Genomic DNA, 24,852 nt, shown 5'->3' on the forward strand with positions numbered 1-24,852 from the left:
CGCACTCACCGAGATTTCAGATCTAAAGTTGCACAAATAGCTTCTTCTTGGAGCTTTGTTTTGTCGGGGGCAGGGGGCAGTGGTGGGGTTGAGGCAGAATTAAATGGGAAGACGTGCACTTTATACCGAGACTTTGATCTTGCAAGACTTGAGGTCTTTCTAATAATAGTGAATCTGCCTGCATATCTTTGATCCCTCCCTTCAGACACGGGTCTGCCTTTGCTAATTTCCTCTGAATTCATGTACTGATACTTTCAGGATGGAATGAGAAGGAACAGGGTCCTTATGAAGTTACATAAGCATCTTTTCTGATAATACTTGCCAGTCGTTTCACAGAGTTTTACCATACTATCGTGTTTTTAGGACCTAACTTGAAAAACACTTCAAAAAAATCACTTTAGAATAAGGACACCCTAGAGCTAAACTTCTTCCAAATGACTTTCAGGAATCATTGAGGCTAGTATAGCAGATTCATTTTTTTTCAAACGTGACCAAGAAAGAATGTAGAACTGTATTTCTATAGCAATTTAAAGTGATGTTTCTCTACATGTATACTTCATACTCTGAGAATTTGGGTGGAATGAACTTCAAAGATCCAAATTCTTTATTTTTACATGTTTTTTTTTAATTGCCTTATTTTTTCCCTAATAAGATTGTAACCAACAGCCAATGAATAAATTAACCCAAGCTGTCAGTTGATATGTGAGGAAGTAGCCCCAAGGTGTTGAGTGGATTGCCCGAAGTCTCACAACTAACAAGCACTGGTGCTGGGTCCAAAACCAATGCCTTTGCAAAAACAATACAACTATGTTGTCAGAATAGTATGAGTTAAGAAATCCTGGACTCACAAAATTTTAGAGGAGGAAGGGCCCTCAGGGCCAACAAGCACAGAGCTTCTCTACAAGATGCTGACATGTGGTTAGTGCTTTAAACTCATCCAAAATTGCAGTCCACTACTACGGAGGGGTCAACTCATCTATTATCAACTCAATACTTAGAATGAATATAATCTGTCTTCCTGACACTTCTCTCCACATATCCTGACCTGCTTTCTCTCACTTTGGCATGAAAGAGCCTCTCAAGCACTTAGAGATTATTATGATATCTCTATAACGCCATCTTCTTCCAGATGAAACCTCAATTTTTGCAACTTCAACTAGAAAAGCATGGTTTCTTGATCTCTCCCTATAATTCTATCTTTATTTTCATAGAGATGTCTGTCAGTGCTTCACTGTCTTCCCTACAGTTAGGCATCTTGAAATGAGTGTAAGACAGTCACCCCTTAGTATCCATGGAAGATTGGTTCCAAGGACCCCCCGGCAGATATCAAAATCCCTGGATGTTCAAGTTCCCTATATAAAAGGGCACAGTATTATATAAAACGGCATATAACCATTATATAAAAATTATATAACCATTATAAAATTGTTATAACCATTTATAACCAAAAAATTGTATAACCATTATATAAAATGGAATATAATCTATGCACATCCTCCCACATACTTTAAATCATCTCTAGATTACTTATGATACCTAATACAATGTAAATGCTGTGTAAATAGTTGCCAGTGTGCTGCAAATTCAAGTTCTGACTTTTGGAACTTCCTGGAAAAAATTGCTTTTTCCAAGTATTATTGATCCAAGGTTGGTTGAATCTGCAGATATAGAACCCACAGATACAGAAGGCTGACTGTACTCAGGTATACAGTATAGGGGGACTACTGTTTTCTCTGCTTTGGGATATGTAGTTATATCAGTGCCTCACAAAATTGTTGCCTTGGATTATTCTCAATTGTTTATAAATATTATTTAGCAGAATTGAATTAGATGGGAAGATAAGAGATAACATGGTTAAACATGTCCTTTATAAAAGGAGGCAGTGAAGCCCCAAGAAGGTTAAGTAATTTGTTAAAGCTAACCACTATGCATTCCTAACATGAAAGGCTCTTAGTCTCTCTTTATAGGTCTGTGGTTGCAATGATGGCTTTTGAACCTATATAGAGAAATTTATATTTAGCCATCTAATTTCACTTTAATTGTTTTAGGAAAATTTTCAGGTCATCTATTTCTTAATGCTATGTCTTTCCTCCATATATTGGCTATCTCTTCTAGTCTTTTATCTTCCATAAATTTGATATGCCTGCCATTTATGTTCTCATTCCAATCACTGATAACACTGTAACACAAGAACAGGGCAAAGACAGAGACCTTTTCAAGGACACGACTTGAAACCTCTCTCTAGTCTGACATCAATACTTTGAGTTTAGTTCAGTCAAACATAAACCCATTAAAATGTACATTGTCCAGTTCATATCTTTCCATTTCATTCACATGGATATTACAAAGGTCATATCAAATTCCTTTACAGTCGCCACAGTCACTTGAAATGTATTTTCCTCTAGTCTTTATCTATGGTTAATATATAAATACTACATAATCTAGAAGTTAGCTTCTACCTATGGCTTACCCTCACTTAACACTCAATGAATGATAGAAGCTGTTATTATTTTTTTAATATTGTTGGAAGACTATTCTCCACAGATCTCTCATATTTCTGCATGGTCTCGACTGTCTTTTCAAGACAACTGTATAGCAATCTCCTTGGAAGATAAAGATAGTGCTTACCTCTGGAGCAAATGGCAGACATGTCTACTTCCCATAATAAAACCCTCAGGTTCCCTAAACTCAATGGTATATTCCTGGAATGGAACCACTGAGTGTGTAGATGTCCTCTGTCTTTACATCACCCTTTCAGAACTTGGAAAACTGGCACAAAAATGGAAATACTTTGGATAGTGCTATTGCTGTGAGCAATAAAGTATCCTTTGTCTCTGACTCAGGAGTCTTGTGTCATTTATCAGCATCTACAAAACTGTGGCAGCCAACCTGGTAGGTCACAAGTAAGGTCAAATCTTAGAAATTCCTAAGTTCTTGGTGATTATTATCATCAGTTCTAAGAACTCAGTTAAAATCTGGCATATTTTCCCCTTACTAAAACTTGGCTATCAGTGCTTCTTCTTTTATTCTAAAATTTCACTAGAATCTCCCAACCTGTGACTTTCTTTTCCTCCTATTTAGAAAAAAATTTTTTTAAATTATCTCTTTTTAGTCTTTTAATATCATCTCCATTCTCACTGAATAATAACATAGTTTTATTAAATCTAAAGTTATCAAAGTACTTGGAAATGTACTTAGATTTGGAATTATAAGGTGAGTGGCAGCTTGAGAACTCATTACTATCCCCTTTTGGTTTTCATATCCCCTTAACGCAATTTGTCCTCCTTTGTTCCAGTCTGAAATTCATTCTCTTAGAACATGAGTGAAGTCTTGCTTTCATTGTGCCATAGTTGATATTACACTATCTGCCTTAAGCAGTAACTATACTCTTGTTTAATTCTACTTTTCCTACCAGGGCAAAAAAAAGCAATGGCTGCATTTTCCTGAGCGCTACCCTTACCTTTTAGTTACAAGTGTACCCTGAGAACGAGCATTAAACTTTTAAAGAAAGAGACTAAAGTGGAATCCATTTCAAGTGGTCCTTGCAATAGAGTTGGGGATTGGAAACATCTGTCTCTCAGTCTGCTGTTAGCAGCCGGTGCTTGAGGCAGGAGGAGGAGGGATTCTTCTCATCACTGAGTTGGAACAGAAGGGAGAAGACTCCCTGCTGCGCTGGGGTGCTGTCAGACCTGCACTCCCCTGGCATGCAATATTGATGGGCACCGTTCTTGGAGGAGGGATAGCAAGGGAAGCAAGGGGCCGTAGGTGTCAAAAGAATTTATTAACCCAGTGAGGTGCAAGGATGTAATGAATAGGGAATTGGTGATGTGGAATTCATAGCAGGGAATGGAAAACAAAGGAGTAATAATGATAAGAATCTTTTTGGGTTTTCAAGATGAAAGAAGTAGCACTGAAATTGGAAACATTTCCAAGCATATATGGAAGGAGCCACTTAGGGAAGGTTAAGACTTAACTACATGAAACCAAAGGTCAGAGCGTTTAAATCCACATTTCCTTTATTTACATAAAGGGAGGATATTAAAATACATAAAACAAAAGTAGTAATAAATATAAAAAAATCTGTTTTATGTTTTTGCAGAGAAGGGCTTGACTTCATTATGTCTCATGTGTTTTCTAAGATATTTAAGCAAACATTCTGTAAATATTAATTGCAGATGATATAGAAACGAACTCAAAGCAAAAAATTAGCTGCAGAAACAGCAATTAAGTAGAAATCCAGTAATGAACAATGATTAAAGTTTTAAAGGCTTTTCAAAGTCCAACAAGGATAATATCATGGTAAATGTCGGATGGGTTCTGAGGCCTCTAGGACAAAGCCCTCGGAGAGGAGTTTTAGTTTCCTGTCAGATTTTCTTATCCTTTGCTTGCTGTTATCGGCGAGCACAACTCCTCCTACACATAAGTGCAGAATCCACAAAACTTTCATAAAAACTATTGCATTCGCTGCCCAAGGCACACCTGTTAAGGTAGTCAAGATAAGTATCTATATTACCTTTTTTTTTTTTCCAAGAGAGGAAACTGAAAGCTAGAGAAATTAACACACTTGCCCAAAGCCACAAAGCTAGTCATAGGCAAAGCCAGGATCCAAACACAAGTCATTTGGTTTCTTTCACACAGTGGTATATTCTGGGTTGCTTATCTAGATTTACGGCCTTGAGAAATTTCTGTGATCTGTTTGCTAGAGCAAGCTCAAAACTGCTTCGTGAAAAGAATCTTTCTCCCTCTACCTCTGTGTAGAGACGAGATGCCTTCTATTAACACACATGTCTTTTGTCAGGTCCCTCAGGATGACAATCCCACCCTAGGCTCAGCTGCCTTTTAAAGCACACAGTTTCATGTATAACCGGCAACTTGAAATATTTGCACTCTAGGCATCTGACAAGGAATATCTAACTCACTTGCTATCAAAAGATCAATTGAATAAAAAAAAAATATTTATGGAAGCCACTCTGAAGGGCGTGCCCCCATTGCCCCAGACAGACCAAAATCTGTCCCTGGATTAAGCCTGAACAGCTAAATATTGTGCCCTGGACTGAACTGCTGAATCCTTGTGGAATTATTTTACTGAATTTATCCCTGGGCTTTATATTATCTACTCACACTGAGGGATGCTAACAGAAGTAGCCCTATGAAGCTCACTGCTATTTTGATCTTTTAAATGTTGTTCACCGTATTAAAAAAAAATTTTTTTTCTTTATGAGGAACCGAAGGAGAAATAATTGAGCTTCCTCCAGGCATATTTTTCCCTTTTGGACACATGGATCTTATAACCTACCATGCTTCCCTCTTGAAAGCTTTGAAATAGTAAATTCATGACCTATTAACAAGAAATATGCTGGGAATTCCACCAAATATTTTATATTCTAACTGCTCACCTGAATTTATCTTATCTTTCTAATCTTATTTTTCCTATTTTCTCATTTTTTAATCCACTTATTTAAAAACAATTTTCCTCCCATTGAAAAGAATCACCTTGAATCATTTCTTTAGAAGTAGGACTTCAATAAATAAACACTGTGGAGAACAGTGAGAGAATAGGATTTAAATATACCTGGATTCCACACCCTTCCCCCCTCTACCTTCAGTCTTTTTATAGCTGTTACTTCAAACAAGAAATTCAGGACTCTACCTAAAAGGATAATATCACTGAGTTTCACTGAGAAATAATAATGTCACCTACTATTATACAAAGTTCCAAACAACACATTAAAATAAATGAAAACTTTCTGCTATATGATTACATACAAAAGACATTTTGGCCCACTATCCTAACATTTTACTTTATTATTTATATTCAGTAAATATGATGATAGTCTTCATTGCCTCACCACTAACACCTTAAATGCTTCCTACTGGGATTTCATCCTTAAAAAAAAAAAATCCTAAAGGCAACCAATGTCCTGAAGTTGACGAATCCAGTAATTTTTAAATTATCATTCTCTTTCTTTACACTTTAATTTTAGTAATACCTCTGTCAGTCACTCCTCCATCTTGAAACCCTTTTTACCTTTGATTTTTTCCTATTATGATTGCAATCATTCAGTCTTTCATTCAAAAATATTCATTGAGAAGCAACTATATATTAAGCACCCTGCTAGATGCCAACTCTATTTATCTGCCTTATCCTTTCACGTTCTATTTAGTTTTGCCCATCATACCCAAACCTTAAATAAGAATATTTCCCGAAGTTCTTTCCCCAGTCCTCTTCTTTCTGCCTCTGCACTTTTTCCCTGGAAGATCCACTCACTGGTGACTTCCCATGTGCGTCTCCAGCAAGAATCCTACGTCCCCTTTCGCACACGCCGTGCACAGCTACATCAGAATTTGTCCTTTCTCCCCTTGAACCAGTTGCTGCTTCTGACCCCTTCGTATTGCTCTCACAATTTCCTCAGTGCCCAGGGCTTGATTCCTAAATACGTCCTTTGTGTTTTGCCACGCTTCTAACCAGTTGTGAAACACTTTTTCTTCTGGAACATATTTTTCTTTCCATTCTCCAGACTCAGGCCTGGCTCCTTCCCTCCACCCCGCACACCTTGATTATTGCCATGGGCCAACCAGGGCCCCCAGCCTTTGCGGGGAGGGGGGGTTCTTGCTGTTTCCTCTACCGATCCATCCTGCACACCATCACCAACCACATCAATCTTTTAAAAGCGCGGTTATTCCTGCAGCACTTGACTGCTCAAAGACCTTCCATGGTTCCCCACAGTTTATATCTGGAATGTCTAAATTGATTTTTTGGCCTTTTGAGAAAACTGCTAGGCAAGTACAGAATACAGAGAAAGAAAAAAATTAACGTTCATATCTTCAATTCGTTTTTCAATAAGAAATGATGAAAGGCAAAATTTCAGTCTGAGTCAGATTCATTTTTTTAAACTGCTGCTGGAAACAAGGCAAAAAGGTCCATGTTAGTGCCGTTAATTGTGGGAACTTTATCCACGGGGCGGGGGGCGATTGGGGGGGAGGCTTTGCAGCCTTTCCGGGGATGTGTAAAGCAGAAGAAGTAGAAATCACGAGTGCAGCCTCACAGCTCAGATCCCGTTTGGTCAGAGGCAGCCCGTCCCGTTTCTGCAGCCCCGTTCGGCCTGCTCACCTGCTATCCCGTGCTTTCTCTTAGAGCACATTCCGTGACGGTAAGGCCCCCTCTTGTCACATTCACTTGCCACATGCAATTAAGTTCACACCTCCCTTTAGACAGTTCACATCACCAGATGACTAGCTGGATACCATCCAGCTGGAAAAAACACCCAGTTTGGGATGCAATAAAGGCAATCAGAGAGAGGGAAAATGGAGAAGAACAATCGGAATTTTCCTATAAATGCCTTGAAGTAACGTATCTCCTGTTGTCCTCACAGTGTCTTCCCTGAAAGAAGTTCTAAGATCAGGTGAGGCTAGAAAGGGTCTTTGGTGAGCAATGAAAAGAAACTGTGTCCCGCAACGCACTATAATAAGAAGGCAGAGGCTCTGTTTGTGTACTGGGTGCTATGGAGGAGGGACAGCATGTCAGCAGAAGAGCTTTGCGGGGAGATAACCTGGGCGTGAATTCTGCCTTCCCTCAGTTGCTAACTGTGAAACCTTGGCTACGTGACAATTTCCCTGAGCCCTGGTCTCTTCATCTTCAAAGGTGGAGCTCATCATAACTTGCAGAGTTGTAGTGAGGAATAAATGAAATTAAAGTTTATTGTTTTGTTGACTTCCTAGACCTAAGAAAATGTTAATGCAGTTAAAAGTATATCGTGTGTGTAGATGTACACTGTAAATAGCACCAAAAAATTGAGGCAAAGCATATTCTTCCAGTATTTGAAAACTATCATCAGACTACCCAAAGAATTCACTCCTATCATTGACAAACAAGTGAAGTTCCAAGGTGTATCTTTTTTGTTTCACTTTGGTCTTAAAAGTAAAAGAAAATAACAATGAACATGCAGGTCAGAACTGTCTTTGTTCATCAATAACATAAGAAATTCTCTGCTAAATCAGATAGTAATAAAGCATTTATTCCTAGCCTGATTTTGTCAAACTGTGGCTGAATTATAACCATAAAAGAGTTTGACAAAACTCAGTGAAAGCCTTCTGGGAGAATCAATTGACTGTATGAAATATATAATAAAAAGTATTGTATATTTTATCATTTGTCAAAAAAAAAGTATGCTGACTATATGGTAGCTATGTTTTGTATTATTATATACCCTAAGACGACATTCTTGTCATTGTGTTTTTATAAGAAAAACGTATCCAGTTCACAAGAGAAAATTAGTGGAGAGGACTTTCTCATTTATTTGAGACAGTTGTCTTTTGTTTGTTCCTTGTTTCACGGTCTTCTGTGCATATTTTCTTTTGAGATCTTGAGGTTCCTCTAGCTTCATTTTTATAAACAGAACTTCTTTGATGCACACCAAATTTAACAGAGTAATTCCCTCTGCACCTAACTTCAGGTGGTAGGCATAGCAAGAGTGATTTATAGTTTCCTTTTCTTTAAAGTCAAAGGCAGAGGAAACTAAAAGCAGAAGTGTCTGGCTTTATCAATTTCCTGTTTTCTCCCTCCTTCATCCGAAGTGTAAAATTATCCTGGTCAGGGTGCTGACTAAATTGTGGGAAGAAAAATCATATGAGGCACCTGAGTGCCCGTGTCTTTCAATTTCAGCACGCCCTGCAGCAGCCCCTTAAGGCTTGATCTTCAGCTAAAGATAATGGTGATCAGATGAAAAATAAGAGACCATGAACACCTCACTACGTCTCAGCATAAAGCACAAGCCAATATTCATTTCTGTTTAAACAAAACGTCCATGTTGGCAAAAGGCCTTGAGGGATGGATGTACTTAGTTCAGTGCTAACCTTGACTCTGGACAAAAGAAAGAAGTAAACAAAAATATAAACGGATCTTGGAGTCTGCTAATCTTCATTTCTCCTGCTGCAAAAGAAGGGCACTCTGAGGGCCTGTGAATGTTACTTTGCATTGAGAATGGAAAAATGAATATTTGATGTGAGCAAATACAAGCCTTTCTGTGATTTTCTGTTGCTCAAATTTAAGGCACATGAATAATGCTCAAGGAATTTTTATTATTTTCTTAGACAGGCTAGTGTTTGTGTAGGTGAAAGTACACCACCTGAAGAAAACAATGTTCTGGCTCCTACAGATTATAAATACCAACATCTCCACCTGAGAGCATAATGGAAGAGCTTTTCAGCTACTGAAGAGCAAGACTAAAAAGAGATGTTTTTCTGAGGATGACGGAGGGGAAGAGAAAAGGTATAATGCCTTACAATGATAACCTAGTTCTACATTTGTCACTCATGCTTTGCATTCAGAGCTCAGGGCAGAGGAGCCAATGCCTTTCCCCTTAGGAAAAATAATGATAATTGCATGTAAGGATCTTCATATCAACATCATCTCTTATTTTAAGATCTCAGTGCACTTTAGAAGCATTAATCAGTCAGGCCTATAAAGCACTATTTAACACACACACTTTATGTGAGAACTAATCAAGAAAGACCAGAAACAATTTGTTAGAAGCCAAACTGAAAATTGAATTTAGGACTTTGAAACTCCTCTTGTTATTTTTACTTAGAATAACTTCATCTTTACGATTATGACACATTCAAAACAGCCCTTAGATTCAATCTAGTTTTAATCAACCCTAGATCCATTTAGAAATATAGATTGTATACGTGCCAAACGTAAGAAGGAGGTCGATAACACTTAAAAGCTAGAAGACAGTCCCAAAAAGAAGAACCTGCAGGCGAGAATAAAGTGCTAGGCTGAGGTGGGGATGGCAGGTCAGGGATTGAGGGGCTGTCTAATTCTCTGTGGCCTTTAACCCTATAATGGCAACAGGATGGATTCCTGAACCAGGCCACGTGAAGCTGATGTCTCTTTGTATCTCTTGCACAATCTATGGATCACATTTCTGGCCATTTTTCTCCGTTAATATGGCCACATTTCCACTTGGGAAAAGATCTCTGGCCTTCTGCCCATATTTAAGATCTGCAAAAGTGTCTGGAGCTTCAAAGATAAAGAGAAGTAAAAACTGACCTTTTACAGGTCTCGGTGAAAAAGGACATGCCAGAAGCAGGGCAATAAAGACAAAAATATGTTGGGTTTATTCTTTCTAATGTACCATTCTCCTCCAAGTCAGACATTGATAAAGTCAAGTGCACCAGAAAAAGCATATTTACCTCATATTTTCCTTCCTGTGTACAGTCACATACATTTCGTAGACTCTCCCTTGGGGAATGGCCCCAGCGGGAATCAGCAAGCTTACTCCTGAATAGCAAAAGAGAAAAGCAGTCACATAAGACCTATGAATCAAAAGGGAACTTCACAGAATGCCTTTGAAGCAAATGAAAAGGAATGAGGAGATTCTGTGGCCACATAGCCATAATCCTGCTGCTTTTTCTCTAAAGACATGTAAATATTCATAGCTGCCCTGCTTTCCTTCCTTATTGGCCTTATTTGTTACCACAGCTCCCTCTGAACCGTTATGGAATTACTTAAAGGAATGATGTAATTTTTAAACTCCTGTTTTATTTAAGGAAGAGACAGATGGTTTCACTGTTGTTTTCCTTGTAAAAGGAGGGGAAAACCAACAACTGCTCTTAAAATCTCAAACAGCTGTAATGATGGATCGTTTCTAATTAAAAAAAAAAAAATCCCCACAAGATTCAAAGTCAGGGAAATGCTAACCTCAACAGTATCAAAAAATGTTTACTTCTGAAGTATCTGGTTAGCATCGGTGTTTTCCTGCAACAGAATAATAATTGGTGGAGAACTTCTTTCATCATACGTAACTCTACAGAGTGAACACAATTGCGAGTTTTCGTCACAGCAGGTCAAGCAAGTTTTTACGTAGTTGCTAATTGGTGCATTTTGTAGAACTATTGGATTGAGCTCTGTTCTAAGTTAACTGTACTGATAGCAGTGGTTTGCAACTTGAGCTTGCAGCAAAATCACCTGCAGGTTTTGCTAAAGTACAGATTACTGGATCCTACGCCCAGAGTTTCTATTCAGAAGGTCTGGGGAAACTGTAGTTCTAACAAATCGCCAGGTGATGGCAATGATGGTGGTCTGTAGACCACACTGTAGGAATCATGGGCTTGCACCACTGCGGTGTCATCAGAGGGTAATTCACAGTGGGCAGCAACTTGAAGATACTTAGCTCCATGATTTTATTCTAATAAATGCAGTTAATTTCAACTCAGTAAAACTTTACAGACATGATTGTGAGGACAGTATTTTGCATGCTGTGAATGCCAAGAAGTAAAAGACAGCATTCTTGTCTTTGAGTAGCTTATTTAACTAGCAAGGGGATGGAATACGCCATATGAGCACAAGACAATAAGGAATCTGCCCAACCACGTTGGAAAGTCTCAAGAGTAAAGGACAGAGAGTTAAAGAGGTATAGTTATTCAAAGCCTTTGTATATCTGGTTGAAAGTGTTGAGGCATGGCCTTCTTGAGAAGACAAGTAACGTGAGCCTTGGGGTGCTGTGGGAAGTGGAATGTCACGCTCATGTCAGGATGGTTTGGTGAGGCACAGAGTGGAAGCAGGAGGACCACACATGAGGCACCCAAGCCTCAGTATTTTTATTTTTTCCAGTGGGAACAATGAAATGTACCTTTATGTTTGTTACGGGGATGAAACAGACTATGGATGTAAAGTAGCAAGAGTAAGGCCTGACACATATTAGGTAACTACCGTTACTGTATTAAATAAAATAATGCATGTAGATCACTGATGCCCAGAACATATTTAAAACATGCTAGCTCCCTCCTTTCCACTTAAGAAGACTTTATAATAATTCATATGTGAAAAAGTGACAGATGTAGAAATGCAAAGGAGAGGTAGAATCCAGTGGATATCATGAAAAAATAAAACTGTCTTGGGAATAATATAATGTTTAAACAATGAAAGAACAATAGAGTATATTTTGATCTATTCATTTGGTTGACTATTAAAAATATATTTAAAATCATGATTTTAAAAAGCATGCAATAGCGTGAGAATGAGAAAAATTTGAATAAAAGCACTTTATGTAATGTGTGATCTCAGCTATGTAAAATATATTTTAAAAAAGGAAAAATGATATTCCATTAAATATTTCAATTTATTAAAATATACTTTTGAAGATATGGGGTGAAAAATTGCCAAGGTGCTGAAATGGGGGACTGAAAGAGAGGAAGAGTCAAAGACAAGTTCATATTCAGACGTGAAGACCAACTGGTTCTGTATATTACTTGGCTCTATGGCTGTTTACACATTATATTCTCTTCTTATGCTACATATAAACCTTAGTTCAATCAAACTCTTTCTTTTTACTGTGTTCACAAAATAATCTGTCTGATCCAAAAGAGCTACTGTACATTTACAGAGGAATCCATTAAACCCTCTCATAACTGATAGTTCCCAACCCATTACTACTACTGATTAATGGATACCAAACTTTAATCAAACATTATGAGTCACTACCTTCAGTTCACTATTTAAGAGCGTTATGGGGCTTATGCTCTAGAAGCAGATAACTAAACAAACTGAAAGCTGAGTAATACTACAAAAAGACACGTGACGAAGCTGTGATTCTCGGTAGGTATATCAGAGGTTGGAGTGAGTACCTTATAAATACCTTGAGCCTGAAGACTGTGTAATAAAGAGTTAACAAATGAAGATCTGATGTCTATTATCATGTCCTGTGATCATCTAAAAATTCGTATTCTGAAGTACTGCTTCCTGTAGGAAACTGGAACTGAACCAACTGATATGTTTTCTAATTAATTTGTCCTTTTAAAGTGTGATGACAACAGTGGGGGCTTCTGGCTTAATGTCGCCTTCTGAAGCGCTATTAAAAAGAAGGTCAATGACAGTTCTAAATTATGCCTCAGCAGAAAGCTGTGAGTGTAATATTTCTAGAGGAAGTGTTTTCAGAGTTGGTTGGAGAAAGATAAAACGGTTTTGCTGATTTTGACGTAGGTAATGTCTGGTTTACACTGAAAGTAGATTTGGGTTAGACAGGATACATTTAACTTCTCAGGCCTCATGAAAACAAATAATAAAGATTCTGGCACAAGAATAAGTTTTCAAGCTCTGTCTCTGCAATGTAAAGACCTTTAAGAATTACCTGAATTGGGAATGATAAGGTGACCGCCGAGGGAGTTGAAGGTGCCAAACGCAGTGCAGGATGGGTCCGTCTGCCTTGCTAGACTCTGATTCTTCAGGTTGAGGGCCTCATTCTCCAACAAGGATTGGGTCATCTGAGGGGACAGCTTTGATGCAAACTCAGAGAGGTCATCTTGGGGTGTGACAGCACCTGAGGTATTGTACACTTTGATTTTCAGGTTAGGCAGTGGATCCAGAATTGGAGAGTTGGTCATTGGGATTTTGTCCGAAACATCATGCAAGGCATAAACGGGTCCTCTGTACATGGCTGCAGCTGACGTGAGGTCTGGGGGTACTGCCAGGAGATCTGAGTCAGAAGGAGAAGGAACGTCCATTTGCATTCTTCATTCAGGCAACCTACACTAGCCAGACGCACCCCGACACTTTCTGAGCCAACAGCAAAGCAATCAACAGATATTAGCACTGGATAGACTCTAAAATTCTGCTGAGAACAGGGCAATTAGATAACTAGGATCTGTTTTATTACTGGCTACAAATAAACAGACAAGTTCATTCTGTATTTTGCCTTGAAGTCTACTTATTGTGTCTATGGTACTTAGTTATTTCAACAAATTGGATTCATAGGCAGTAATCCTCACTAGCTGACTAGGTAATAGCTTCTCTTGTCTATACTGGATTTGGGTTCATCTGTAGACCACTGTATTCATAGCAATACAAGATGTCTTGTCAAAAGGAAAAAAAAGGAAACTCAAAAAATCAATCAACCAATCTGTGTACTCTTCAAATAAAAGTTTAAAAGTAGGACAGAGAGGGCTTCCCTGGTGGCGCAGTTATTAAGAATCCACCTGCCAATGCAGGGGACACGGGTTCAAGCCCTGGTCCAGGAAGATCCCACATGCCGCGGAACAACTAAGCCCGTGCGCCACAACTACTGAGCCTGCGCTCTAGAGCCCATGCGCCACAACTACTGAAGCCCGTGCGCCTAGAGCCCGTGCTCCGCAACAAGAGAAGCCACTGCAACGAGAAGCCTGCGCACCGCTATGAAGAGTAGCCCCCGCTCGTCGCAACTAGAGAAAGCCTGAGTGCAGCAACGAAGACCCAACGCGGCCAAAAGTAAATAAATAATTAAAAAAAAAAAAAAAGTATGACAGAGAAACCTGTTAGAGAAGGAAAAAAAAAAAAAAGATCTGTGCACCTTGTCAACTCTAATTTGTTATAATCAACAAAACACGAAAACCTCTGTCTTCATGGAGTTTACATTCCAGCTGATGTGACTGCATTCCAACCTGGTGATGTCACTGATTTTGAAGACACACAGGGAGGCTGCTTACATGCATTAGTCCAAGTGTGAAGTGCAATGTCAACTGACCTTGCCTTGCTGCCTTGATGTTCACAGGCTGAAAGCCTCCATTGAGTGCAGAAGAGTCAATAATATCAGACTCAAAGTCACGGTGATTCTTCCGATACACAAAGAGGGCCACAACTACAGAAATGGCCAGGCAAACTATCACAGCGATCACAACGCCAACATACAGAGCAACGTCGTCTGAATCAGGAGCAGCTAAAGGGGAGAAGGAAACATTGAATTAAATGGTTAGAGAAATTCCCCACAGTACACATACGTATTGCTATAATTTGTTTAGACATTTATTGCCTTTTTTATAGGTGAATTTCAAAGCTATATAAAACTGTGGTCTTTCGGTGGAAAATTATCTCTGATTTCTTTTTCTTTCTCACTCTGCATCTATCCACTCACTGATCTATCTTAAATTGGGCAACATAACAGACCACTTATTACAAGGCATAAGAAGAAACTGGAGCTAAAACCATCTCAACCCACAGGAAAAAAAAGTTTATTACTAATTTCAGGTGGAAAAGTTTGGAAGGCAGCTTTGAATTCTCTTATAGTTCTTTATAAACATAAACACTCTGTTAGAAACATCTGGCATGTTCTGAATCTGTATATTTATTGAACCAGAATATTTTTCTAAGTACCATTCCAAGTCGCAAATTACCTTCCACAGCACTCTTCTCACTTTCCCCTAAATCAGTGAAGGGGTGGGTGGGAACAGCGGAACTAAGCAAAGCAAACATTGGGAGCAAACATGTTGGGTTTGAAAGGTGTACTTTCAGGAGACCCAGATCTGGGGAGCAGAGGTTAACGCTGATAACTCCAGGCTTTTGCTACAGATTCAGTATTACCTCTGAGAACCCGGAGCTTCTCACGGTTTCTTGTCAGAGATTTACATTTGAGCTACTCATTACTGGAATAAAATACAGCTCTATGGTGTACCGAGTAAGATAAAGGCCTGGTTCAGCGATCAGAAAGGTCAGCCTACCCCCAAAAAGGCCATTAAGCATTTGATTAACATGGTGTGAGGTCAGCTGGGAGGTCTGTCTCTGGGTAAGGCAAGAAGAAAAATCCTATAAATGTTGCACGTTGCCTTAGTGGCAATAGAACATGCTGTGATCCAACGGCAAATGGTGATAAAAGCTGATAATTTAAAGACAACAAACCAATAAAATTAAACCTTTCCTGAATCCCTTAGACATCTTTAAGTCTCTATTTTTAGTTTTCTGTGACCCACAACAACTGTCAGCAAAATTAACCCAAGCTGCTCCCGTCACTGTGAAAGGTGATTAAACTGGTACTTCAGATGGTCAAGAACCACCTTTTTATGCTCAATTGTATACATGTGCATTTTGCAGGAAGAGAATTTTCAGGTTTGTAGGTCCCATGGCTTCCTAAAAGTCACGGAACCACTACTCTCTGCTAAGACTCACAGCCACGTGGTTTATGCGGTGAAATGACTCCTCATTCCGATTGCCAGCAGCCCACGTGGTCACCCACACTCTCATGTCACGTATCTTCAACACACTAACAGTAAAAAAGAATTCCCTATGGGAGATCGCTCCATCTCTTCTAGGGTTTTGTGTTTAAATGTACTGTATGTAAAAGAATCCCTTCTGTTTTAAACAACTGTCTTTCCCAAAGTTTCTATAATACCTGCTCAAGCATCAATCAAGACAATATGGGCGGATCTTTTCGGGAAACCAGTGACATACCGAGCCCTCCTGGTTGTGTGGGGACTACTTTCCAAGTGCTGACTTCACTTTGCTGCTGGGTTTCATTTGAGGCCCTACAGCAGCATCCTGAACTCTGGTCAGAAAGTGCATCTAAATCCTTAATGTTTTACTTTACCAGGCTGTAGTTACTTATTCAATAGTCATGATTTCTAAATCAACAGATCTGCATTTTCTCAACCCTTTTCTTTTTAGCATTCGAACCCTGCCCTTTACTTAGATCCACATATTTCTTGATATGTTTTGTCAGCTACTGGGACTTTAGCTTTGAATGGTAGATAGATTTTAAAGCTGGCAGAGGCTTGAAATGACCCTTTCTTCTTTTCAGCAGTGAAAATCTAATTTGTTTTTCATGTTAGAATATATTAGGCGCCTATTTCCTGTGTGCACATCTGTGATCCAAAGAAAGGTAAACTTGAATTGGGGGCAATAACGTTAAACGATTATTCAGCAACATAGAAACCAAACATCAAACTTACAAGAAAATCCATATTCATTCTGGGTTCTCTGCTCAGTTGAAATAGGATAAATGAAACCTTGAAAAGAAACAGAAAAATGAAACAAAAATGGGAACAAAATCAAATTAATGAGGGAAACAAAATGAGAAGCATGAAAAATGGTTTAATTAAAATAAAAGGAGAAGAAACCTGGGTCCTTTAAAATTCTGGTTCAGTACAGAATTATGATTTTGCATCTCCTGTCTGCTCTGGAGCCTCACTAAGAATTAATAAGTAGGCAGATTGAATTTCAGAGCCAAAACTGGTCTCGAGTCACTAACTTTGGAGCGCTTAAAGTCTTTCTTTTATTGAGCATAAACTCTAATGGATCTAATTTATTTCAGACATCAAGGGTCATTAGCATAAGGAAAATCTTTTTTCCTTATCCCTGCCATATGCCTTAATTCCCAGGACATATTCAGTAAGGGTCTGAACAGTTTTTTCCTCTTTTATTTAATCATAACAGCTTGTCCTTGGTCTAACAGAACTAAAGAAGGCCTGTCGTCATTGGTCAAAGGTTAAAAACCCATTTACAGAGCTGAGCAAGACCACCTCTCCTCCTTCCATCTCAAATCTACCTTTTGGATTTTCAGTTGTTTCTTGCCCCTCCACTTAATAGGAATCCAATAGGTTTTGCCCAGGGACTGAGCAGTTTGTCAATGCAATGGAAACTGGATTGCTTTTTACTTGAAATCATTCAAAAATCAATAGGGCCTAGAGGTTATAAGGTTGTTTATTTTAGGGCTTCAGAGGAATAGGGTGAATTGGGCAAAATAAAAACCCCATCCAAACAGTAAATGCAGAAATAACACTAGCGGTTTTATTCTTCTTTCTTTTTAGTGTATTCCAAGGAGGAAACTGATTGATGATGATGATGATGATTGATGATAATAACAATCAATAATAGCAATAATGTGAAGTAGAAGATTGGGAGAAAACATTTTTAAAATGTGGAACGTAAACTTTTTGAAATGAAAATGTGTGGAAAAATTTAAAGTATCACATAGCTAGCACCCACAGTTTCCTAATATTTAACATTCTGTAACATATGAATTCATCAAATGACACAGCACCATTTGGATTAATGGAATGAAGATGAATAAGAACCATGTGAATTAAACTTTCCGAGTAATACTCAAGGGCAAAAAAATGTAGAGAAACTGCAAGAATCACAATTGGTTCAAAATTAAAGGCCTCTAATGCTCTAACGATAAAGGTAACTCTAAATCGTGCCTTATGTAGATCTTCTGTAATTTGCTGAACACGCAGTTCTTACAAGCTATTTACCTATTTTGGGGAACTAATTCAGGAGAAACATGCAGTGCTACCTTAATGAAAGAGAGGTTTGCTGTAGCACAGACAGGTTTGCTCTCAATTAATTTTTAATGCTTTATTTTAGAGCGATGATTGCAACCTCCTACTCAGTTTCATAAACATTATATTCCTATTCCAGTTGCCTGAGTCCATGTGTTAGGTTTGATTTTCATTTTTAAACACTTCTGCCTGGTAATAACCTTTTTCCATTTGTATTCTGTGAACTCAATAAAAGGACATCTGGGACATACACAGGCACAAGAAAAAAGGTTATTTTTGAAACCCAAAGACTTAAGACAATATAATTTCACTGCTAGTACAGGGGACCAGATAAGTGATGTCATTGTTGTAGGGGTGATTTTAAGTGGAGGGATGTCAAAAGATTTTTCTTCTTTTTTTTTTTTTTTCCTTTGCTGGTGAGAGGGCCCAGAAGCAAACGTAAAATAGGGTATTTGGGGATGGTCTGATGTTCACCCTGAAAATTTTGATAAGAATCAGGGTGGGCCTGCTGGAGTAAGCAGAAGAGCTGTATCTTATAAAGGTAGAAGCCTATCTCCAGAGAGATGGGTCTGAAATTTCACCCTGTGAAGCAGTTCTGGGTTTTCCTTGGCTTTCATCTCTACTTCCCAACAGAATCCCTGTTCTTGACAGGCAGACCAAGGAATAATAAAAAGGAAATTTATAATCTCTACTTTCCTGTGTTTCTGTAGATCTGGACTGCTCAATAAATACTTTTGTGCCTTGTGGTAATTTATCTGAGACTTATATTTCCAGGCACAGAACTGGAATCTATTCATTCATTCATTCATTCATTCACCTAACAAATACTCTTGAACCCTATGACTATATGCTGGCTTCTATTTTAGGCATAGGGGTACAATGACAAACAAGATGGGAAAAGTCACTGCTTTCATTCTTGTTTAATGGAAAATAAACAAGTAAACAAAATTATCAAGGTCATTTCAAATGCTGAAAAAGTCCTCTTGGAAAATAAAAAAAAAATGTAATGTGATTGGAGATAAAACAATGACCAACTTAGGAAATCAGGGAAGAATTTTCTGTTGAAATGAAATTTAAACTGAAGCTTGCACAAGAAGAAAGAATCAGCCAAGTAAAGATCTGGAGGGAACAATGTTCCATGAAGAGGGACAGTGGATGCAAAAGTCCTGACATAAAAACGAAGCAGTCAGACGGTAGTGAGTGAAAGGAAAGAGGGAAGGGGTAGGCTCAGAGCGGAGGGCAGCAGCCAGATCTTGTAGGCCTGGTGGTCCACCATGAGGAGTTCCAATTTTATTCTAACTGAAATGCAAATACTGTCATCAGACGTAATGTTGAAAAGATCACTATGGGGAGTGAAGTGACAGGATCTTATCGATGGTTTCTACAAAACTTGGCCTGGGAGATGTCTATCAATAGGTATATATATATCATATATTTAATGAAGTGTTTGCATGTGAGGTTCCTCTAAAATTAAAAAAAGAAAAGTCTATTAGTTATTTCTCACAGCTAATAGTGACCAATCTAGCCACACTGTTATTTTCCTACATGGGAAAATTTAAAACAGACAAGTTTTAAGTACACTCACCAATGGTTCAACACCCCAATTTACTCTGTTAAAGAAACACTGATAAAGAGTTTTGGAACGCAACTCTGTAAAACTTTTTCCATCCTTTTCAAAACACTTCTGCAACTACACAACTAAAACATCACTTAGGAGGCTGGGTATCAGAATAGAAGGGGATTACTGTTCTATCCCCCAAATAAGGGGAATATAGAATCACTTGCTAGAGTTTGTTTTTATACTTCTCCATCTGATCCGTCTTTCATGGAACAACAGGGAACATCTTCTTCAGTTAATGAGGTGATCCTTTTGAGAGAAGTCCTAGCAATGATGAAAAATCGCGTCTCTGGCAGAACACAGTGCAAAATAATTGTTTTCAGTGTCACTATCAACAGCCTGGTTCATAAGTTAGGGATTTCAGTTAACTTTCCTACTACTTGAAAGGCAGGTCGATTGAAAAAGCACCTCAGCTGTTGGCCAAGGCAGTGAAACCGAGTTTTTCAATCTCATGGACTTCAGTTTGAATCCCAGCCCTGTCAGTTCCTTAACTGTGAGAGCTTGGTCAAACTAAATACTTCCTTTCTCTAATGAAGTATTAGAGTTTTCTAATCTGTGTAAGGGATTATGAATATGCCCTTCCATATAGTTGTGGAAAGGATAAATGAGATTTATAAAGTGCTGGTACATTGAAAGCAATCAATAAGTGACAACCATAGCAATATCATTATGATGCACATTATAAGTACACTAAGACAATGGCTCTTAAGAGCAGTAGAGTTGACACAGCCTATTATTCAATACAATGAGTAGGAAATTTGCTTGAATTTCAGGATTCCTCGTTATGACAGAGACAAGGAGCCCAGTTTTTCTGAAAAGCCACAAGAAATGGACTCTTTTAAGTACTGTCTACTCTTTCACCCTCTCCTTTTAAAGAGGTTTATTCCTGGCCTTTGTGGCTTCTGGCAAAGATACAGGGGCATGTTTCAGAAGCAAATTTCCAAGGCCAGAGAGCAACTTGATACTAAAATGATTTCTCAACCAGAGGTGGTGCCACTTCTAAATGGGGTGTTTGGAAATAGGGCAGAAGAGGTGTTTTTGCTTCTCATAATGATTAGGGGGTTGTTTGAGGCATTTAGTGAGTGAGGGCCAAGGGTACTAAATGCCCTGCAATGGGAGGAACAGTCTTGCCATGGAAGAATTGTCTGGAACAAAATGTACCTCCATGGATAACAGCTTTCAAAATCACCTCCCATGGACTGACAGAGGAGCACAGAGCAATAGTGGGCTGTTCTTAAACAGTTAGTGAAATGCTTCTTATGCTAAGCCATGTCGTAATTGCTCAAAACATCCATTTAAGAGATTATCTAGTTCAACTTTCTTTCAGATGAGGAGAATCAGTCCCCAAAACGGGAAGTGATATTTTAAAGTTAAGGAAAGTGTTGAGACTCAGATTTGGTTTCCATCCTCCTGTGAGTAAAGCTGACAGTGTGCGGGGTTTGCACTGTCCAGCTCTGGGAGGCCCTGTTCACAGTTGTGTTGACTGTGGATCTGGATTATTTATGTAACAATGTTGCGGCTGATGGTGGTTAAATGCCTTGAGGAAGGAATGACTTTCCTAATTTTCACAAAGTCATCCTCGAGACTAGAGATGGGGTTCGCCCATATTTTTCAGCTGATGTTCAACTGTTATACAAGATGAGAGCCCATCCCAAGCGTCTTAAAAAGGAAAGTGAGCTTTCCTTGGTTCTATACAGCAGCAAGTAATATCAGGTTATCCTTCAGGACATGGCTCTTAATTGTGCAATGTCTGAATATCGCCTGTTTGGTGGGTTTACATTTGGGAAATCTCAGGAACAACACCAGGAACTATATGTAAATCTTCATTTCCCTAATAAACACCAACTAGATATTTCTAGTCTTTTAAATTTTCTTTTCATGCAATACGAATAATAGACAATAGTCAAAATGATGATTTTATGACTAAATTTTTTAAAGATAATGCAAACTTTTTATGCCATAAGTAGTATTTTAATAGAAAAAGTTATCAAGCAAACATGCCGATGTGAGAAACGTTAGAACTTCCGAAAACCAAGTCTATGCCCCTTACTAACTCGCAAACCCCCAGGATGTTAGAGTTAAAATAGATCATCTTTAGAATTCCCTCTTCTAACCCCTCTGTACTTGCAGACGGAGGAGCCAGAGCACAGAGCAATGAAGGGACTTGCCTCACATCACAAAGCTGATGAAACAGCAAAGCGAGGGGCAGATCCCAGCTCTTAGGCTACAGCCCCGTCATTTTTATACGTATTGTCTAAGGAATAGATTTAAATGAGGAGAGACAAGGAAATAATAGAAAAGGGCTTGATATGTTCACGGCTTAATTTGCAATTCAGTTATTGAATGAGGTAATGCTAATTCTTTAGACTAGAAAATAACCTCTCCATTTGAAATGTTATCATTGATACTCATGAGAAAGTTAAAACAGAGATTTTTGCCCTTAAATAAAACAACTTCTAAATAGTGTCTTCTGTTGCAAGTGTGGGGTAAGCAAAGAGGTGCACCATACTTGGGCATCTCTACTCTAATGTAATTGGAGAGCCATGCTAGAATGATGTAGTTGTTAATGTATGATAATCACTTTGTATTTGGCACAGAACCTACCAAAATGTAAATATTTAAAAGAGAAACATTGTTTCCCTCAAAAATGATGCCAACAGGAAAAAAGGAATAAACATCAAAAATTGAAGGGACACTACACATAAGAAGAAAATCACATTTTAAAGCAATGAAAGCTGATCACCACTTGCTTTCAGCCTCCAAGAGCCCACATGGAAAAAGGCTTATTTCAAAATGAGACAGATGTGGGTTCATACGCTGGTTCTTATACTAACTTGTGGATGCTGGTGGGCTCTTTCAATTTTATGCCTTGGTTCCTTCCCTACCAAGATAGAGCTATTATTAGGGGGATATCAAAAGTTCTGTTTGTAAGATTATTTTTTGTACCTTTTGAGTTTTATTAAGTTGAACTCAGGTCAATTTTGCTTCAGTTTCGCCACGTCTAACATAGCAGATTGGAGTTAGAAGCAATTAATGCCAGGGCCTTAAGTCATTATATTAGGTGGAAAGTGAATAAAATTAAAATTACATCTGCAATTCCTTTAAACTAAAATATATATATGATACAGTAATTTTTACACTCTCTAGAGTTTGAGAACCATTGAGCCAGATTTGAGAGAGACATAAAAGGAAAGTCTTTATGTAGCTGTCTTGGAATTAACTCTGTCTTTAGATTAGCTATCAAGTTTGTAGCCAAAAGGGAGATGGGTGGAGTTTTTTTTACGGTGTTCCTGCTTGCCTTCAAGGTTACTCATTATATTTCAATATGGAGCTGTGTCTATGGCCTTAATACATGCAAACAGATTTTATGATATTGTGAGGATTAAATAAAATAGATGATGAATTCATATCTCATATGGGGAGTAGTATATAAATTATGAATATGACATAACTCAATTCTAATTTATAAAAGCATTAAGTGTGTTCTGTAAAAGTCCATGTTTTTAAATCATCACGCTTTTGGTTAGTTTTAGAATATTTATCTATCTGAAGTACAATAGGTCACTTCAGGAGATCTGTCCTCACTTTTATGACCCTAGCATTAGAAGAATCTCTCTTCTCCATGGATTTTCCTCTCTCCTTGACCTGGCTGCCTGGTCTTTCTTTTTGCCAGTGACCTTACACCAAGCCAACATATGTGACTTTTCTCATTCCAATTACATTTCTTCTGATGCAAATGTTCTCATTAAAAACCTCAAGGGCCATTCAAAATAAACATGACCAGATTTTGTTGTTTTTTTTTTTTTCTTTTAGGTTGGTTCTTATCTAACCAGCCCATCAGGACTGCACTAATGATGTCAAAGGTCAGGTCTGTCAAAGACCCTCACAGTCATTTATTATAATTTACCACTCTTCTGAGGGTTTATTTATTGACAAGGGCTTAAGGAACTCCAAATAAATGAATACATAAATCCTAGGACATGACAACAAAAATTGAAAAGAACATTTGCTTATCACTGATGTCAGTTATCTAAATTGCCACCGTAATTTGTGCTCCAGCCTTCACAGGACAGTGGGCCATGCTTCACTAACTGATCCACAGCCCTGTTCCTAACACTGACAACCACAGCCTTCTGAAAATGAACAGCAGGGAATGGACATCTCAAATATAAAACCCTTATCTCGTGACCCACAGAAGGTGACGAATAAATGTCTGAAATTTAATCCAACAGTTGAGTAAAATCAAACCCACAGATCAGCTGCCCAAGCATTTTCAGTGCGGTATTTTCTAACCCCATCAACGCTCCTTCAGAAAAAGGATAAATTATTAAATCCAAAGGCAGTGATAAATAAATCCATAGTATTAAAGACATCTGATAGAAAAAGTAAAGTGATGAAAAGTCCTGAAGTAAAGAGGCCAATTCCTAGCATACATCACCCCATCTTCTGGGTTTTTAGGCAAAAAGAAAACAAGCAAAAGCGCTGGCCCTGCCCCTATGTGATCTTGAAGGAGTCCTAGCTTTGCTGCAGTTGTGAAAGGTTGTACCTTTCTTAATCCCCTCGGAGTTTACTTTGCATCCTGGAAGCTGAAGACTTTGCATTTGTCCTCTCACACCAATCTGTTTGGGGCTCCCTAGGTGTTCAGCAGGTTTCTGTGGGCTAAAGTTCCTAACCACATCCCTGCTTTCAAAATCAGGAAAATGTTTTACCAGAAAGGAAAAAACGCAAAAGTAAACCACACTCATGATACCGGAGACAGCAGAGCACTGTGTTGGGCAGCCTGTCCTCGGACAGAAGATTTATTTGCCAGCCGGGACACTACGCATATCAAGGACTATACAAACACAGTTATGACATCAACCTCTTCCAAACTACAGATAAAAGCACTCACTGTCTGACACTCACAATTATGCTTTCCTATCAAACCGCTGTGTTGACAAGAATTTCACTGGAAACTGACTAGCGCCTTCTCAAATGCCTACCATGGCGGTGATAAACACATCATGCTAAAGCGAAGAGCAGCCTATTTGTAAATTATTTCGTCACATTAAATGCACCTGGGATTCTGGGGGCCCTGGTATGCAGTGTGTCCGCACTACAATTCACACACAGAGTTCTGCCACTTCCTCTGTAAGTGAGAATTAATGGAAGAGCAGGGTGACATGTAAATTTTTTAATGAGTAGAAAGTGCTAAATTTGCAGACTGCATA

At 38.5% G+C, this 24,852-nt stretch overlaps 1 protein-coding gene and 1 long non-coding RNA gene across 3 annotated transcripts in view; both read right to left on the reverse strand.

The window, feature by feature from the left end:
- The window catches only part of LOC309660829, a 1,143,314-nt gene that overhangs the window by 251,416 nt on the left and 867,046 nt on the right, over window positions 1–24,852 (reverse strand). The window lies entirely within an intron of this gene.
- The window catches only part of UNC5C (unc-5 netrin receptor C), a 409,465-nt gene that overhangs the window by 41,509 nt on the left and 343,104 nt on the right, over window positions 1–24,852 (reverse strand). Inside the window, exons 8-11 of one of the 2 annotated variants that reach the window (XM_082461680.1) lie at window positions 16,693–16,749; window positions 14,499–14,690; window positions 13,131–13,475; window positions 10,195–10,282 (exon numbers count right to left, since the gene is read on the reverse strand). In XM_082461680.1, the coding sequence (XP_082317806.1) occupies window positions 10,195–10,282; window positions 13,131–13,475; window positions 14,499–14,690; window positions 16,693–16,749 (682 nt within the window). The remainder of the gene's footprint in view (window positions 1–10,194; window positions 10,283–13,130; window positions 13,476–14,498; window positions 14,691–16,692; window positions 16,750–24,852) is intronic. The other variant, XM_082461681.1, reaches the window with a different exon arrangement.

Source organism: Balaenoptera physalus (genome assembly GCF_965194825.1).
Source record: "Balaenoptera physalus genome assembly, chromosome: 5".
NCBI lineage: Eukaryota > Metazoa > Chordata > Mammalia > Artiodactyla > Balaenopteridae > Balaenoptera > Balaenoptera physalus.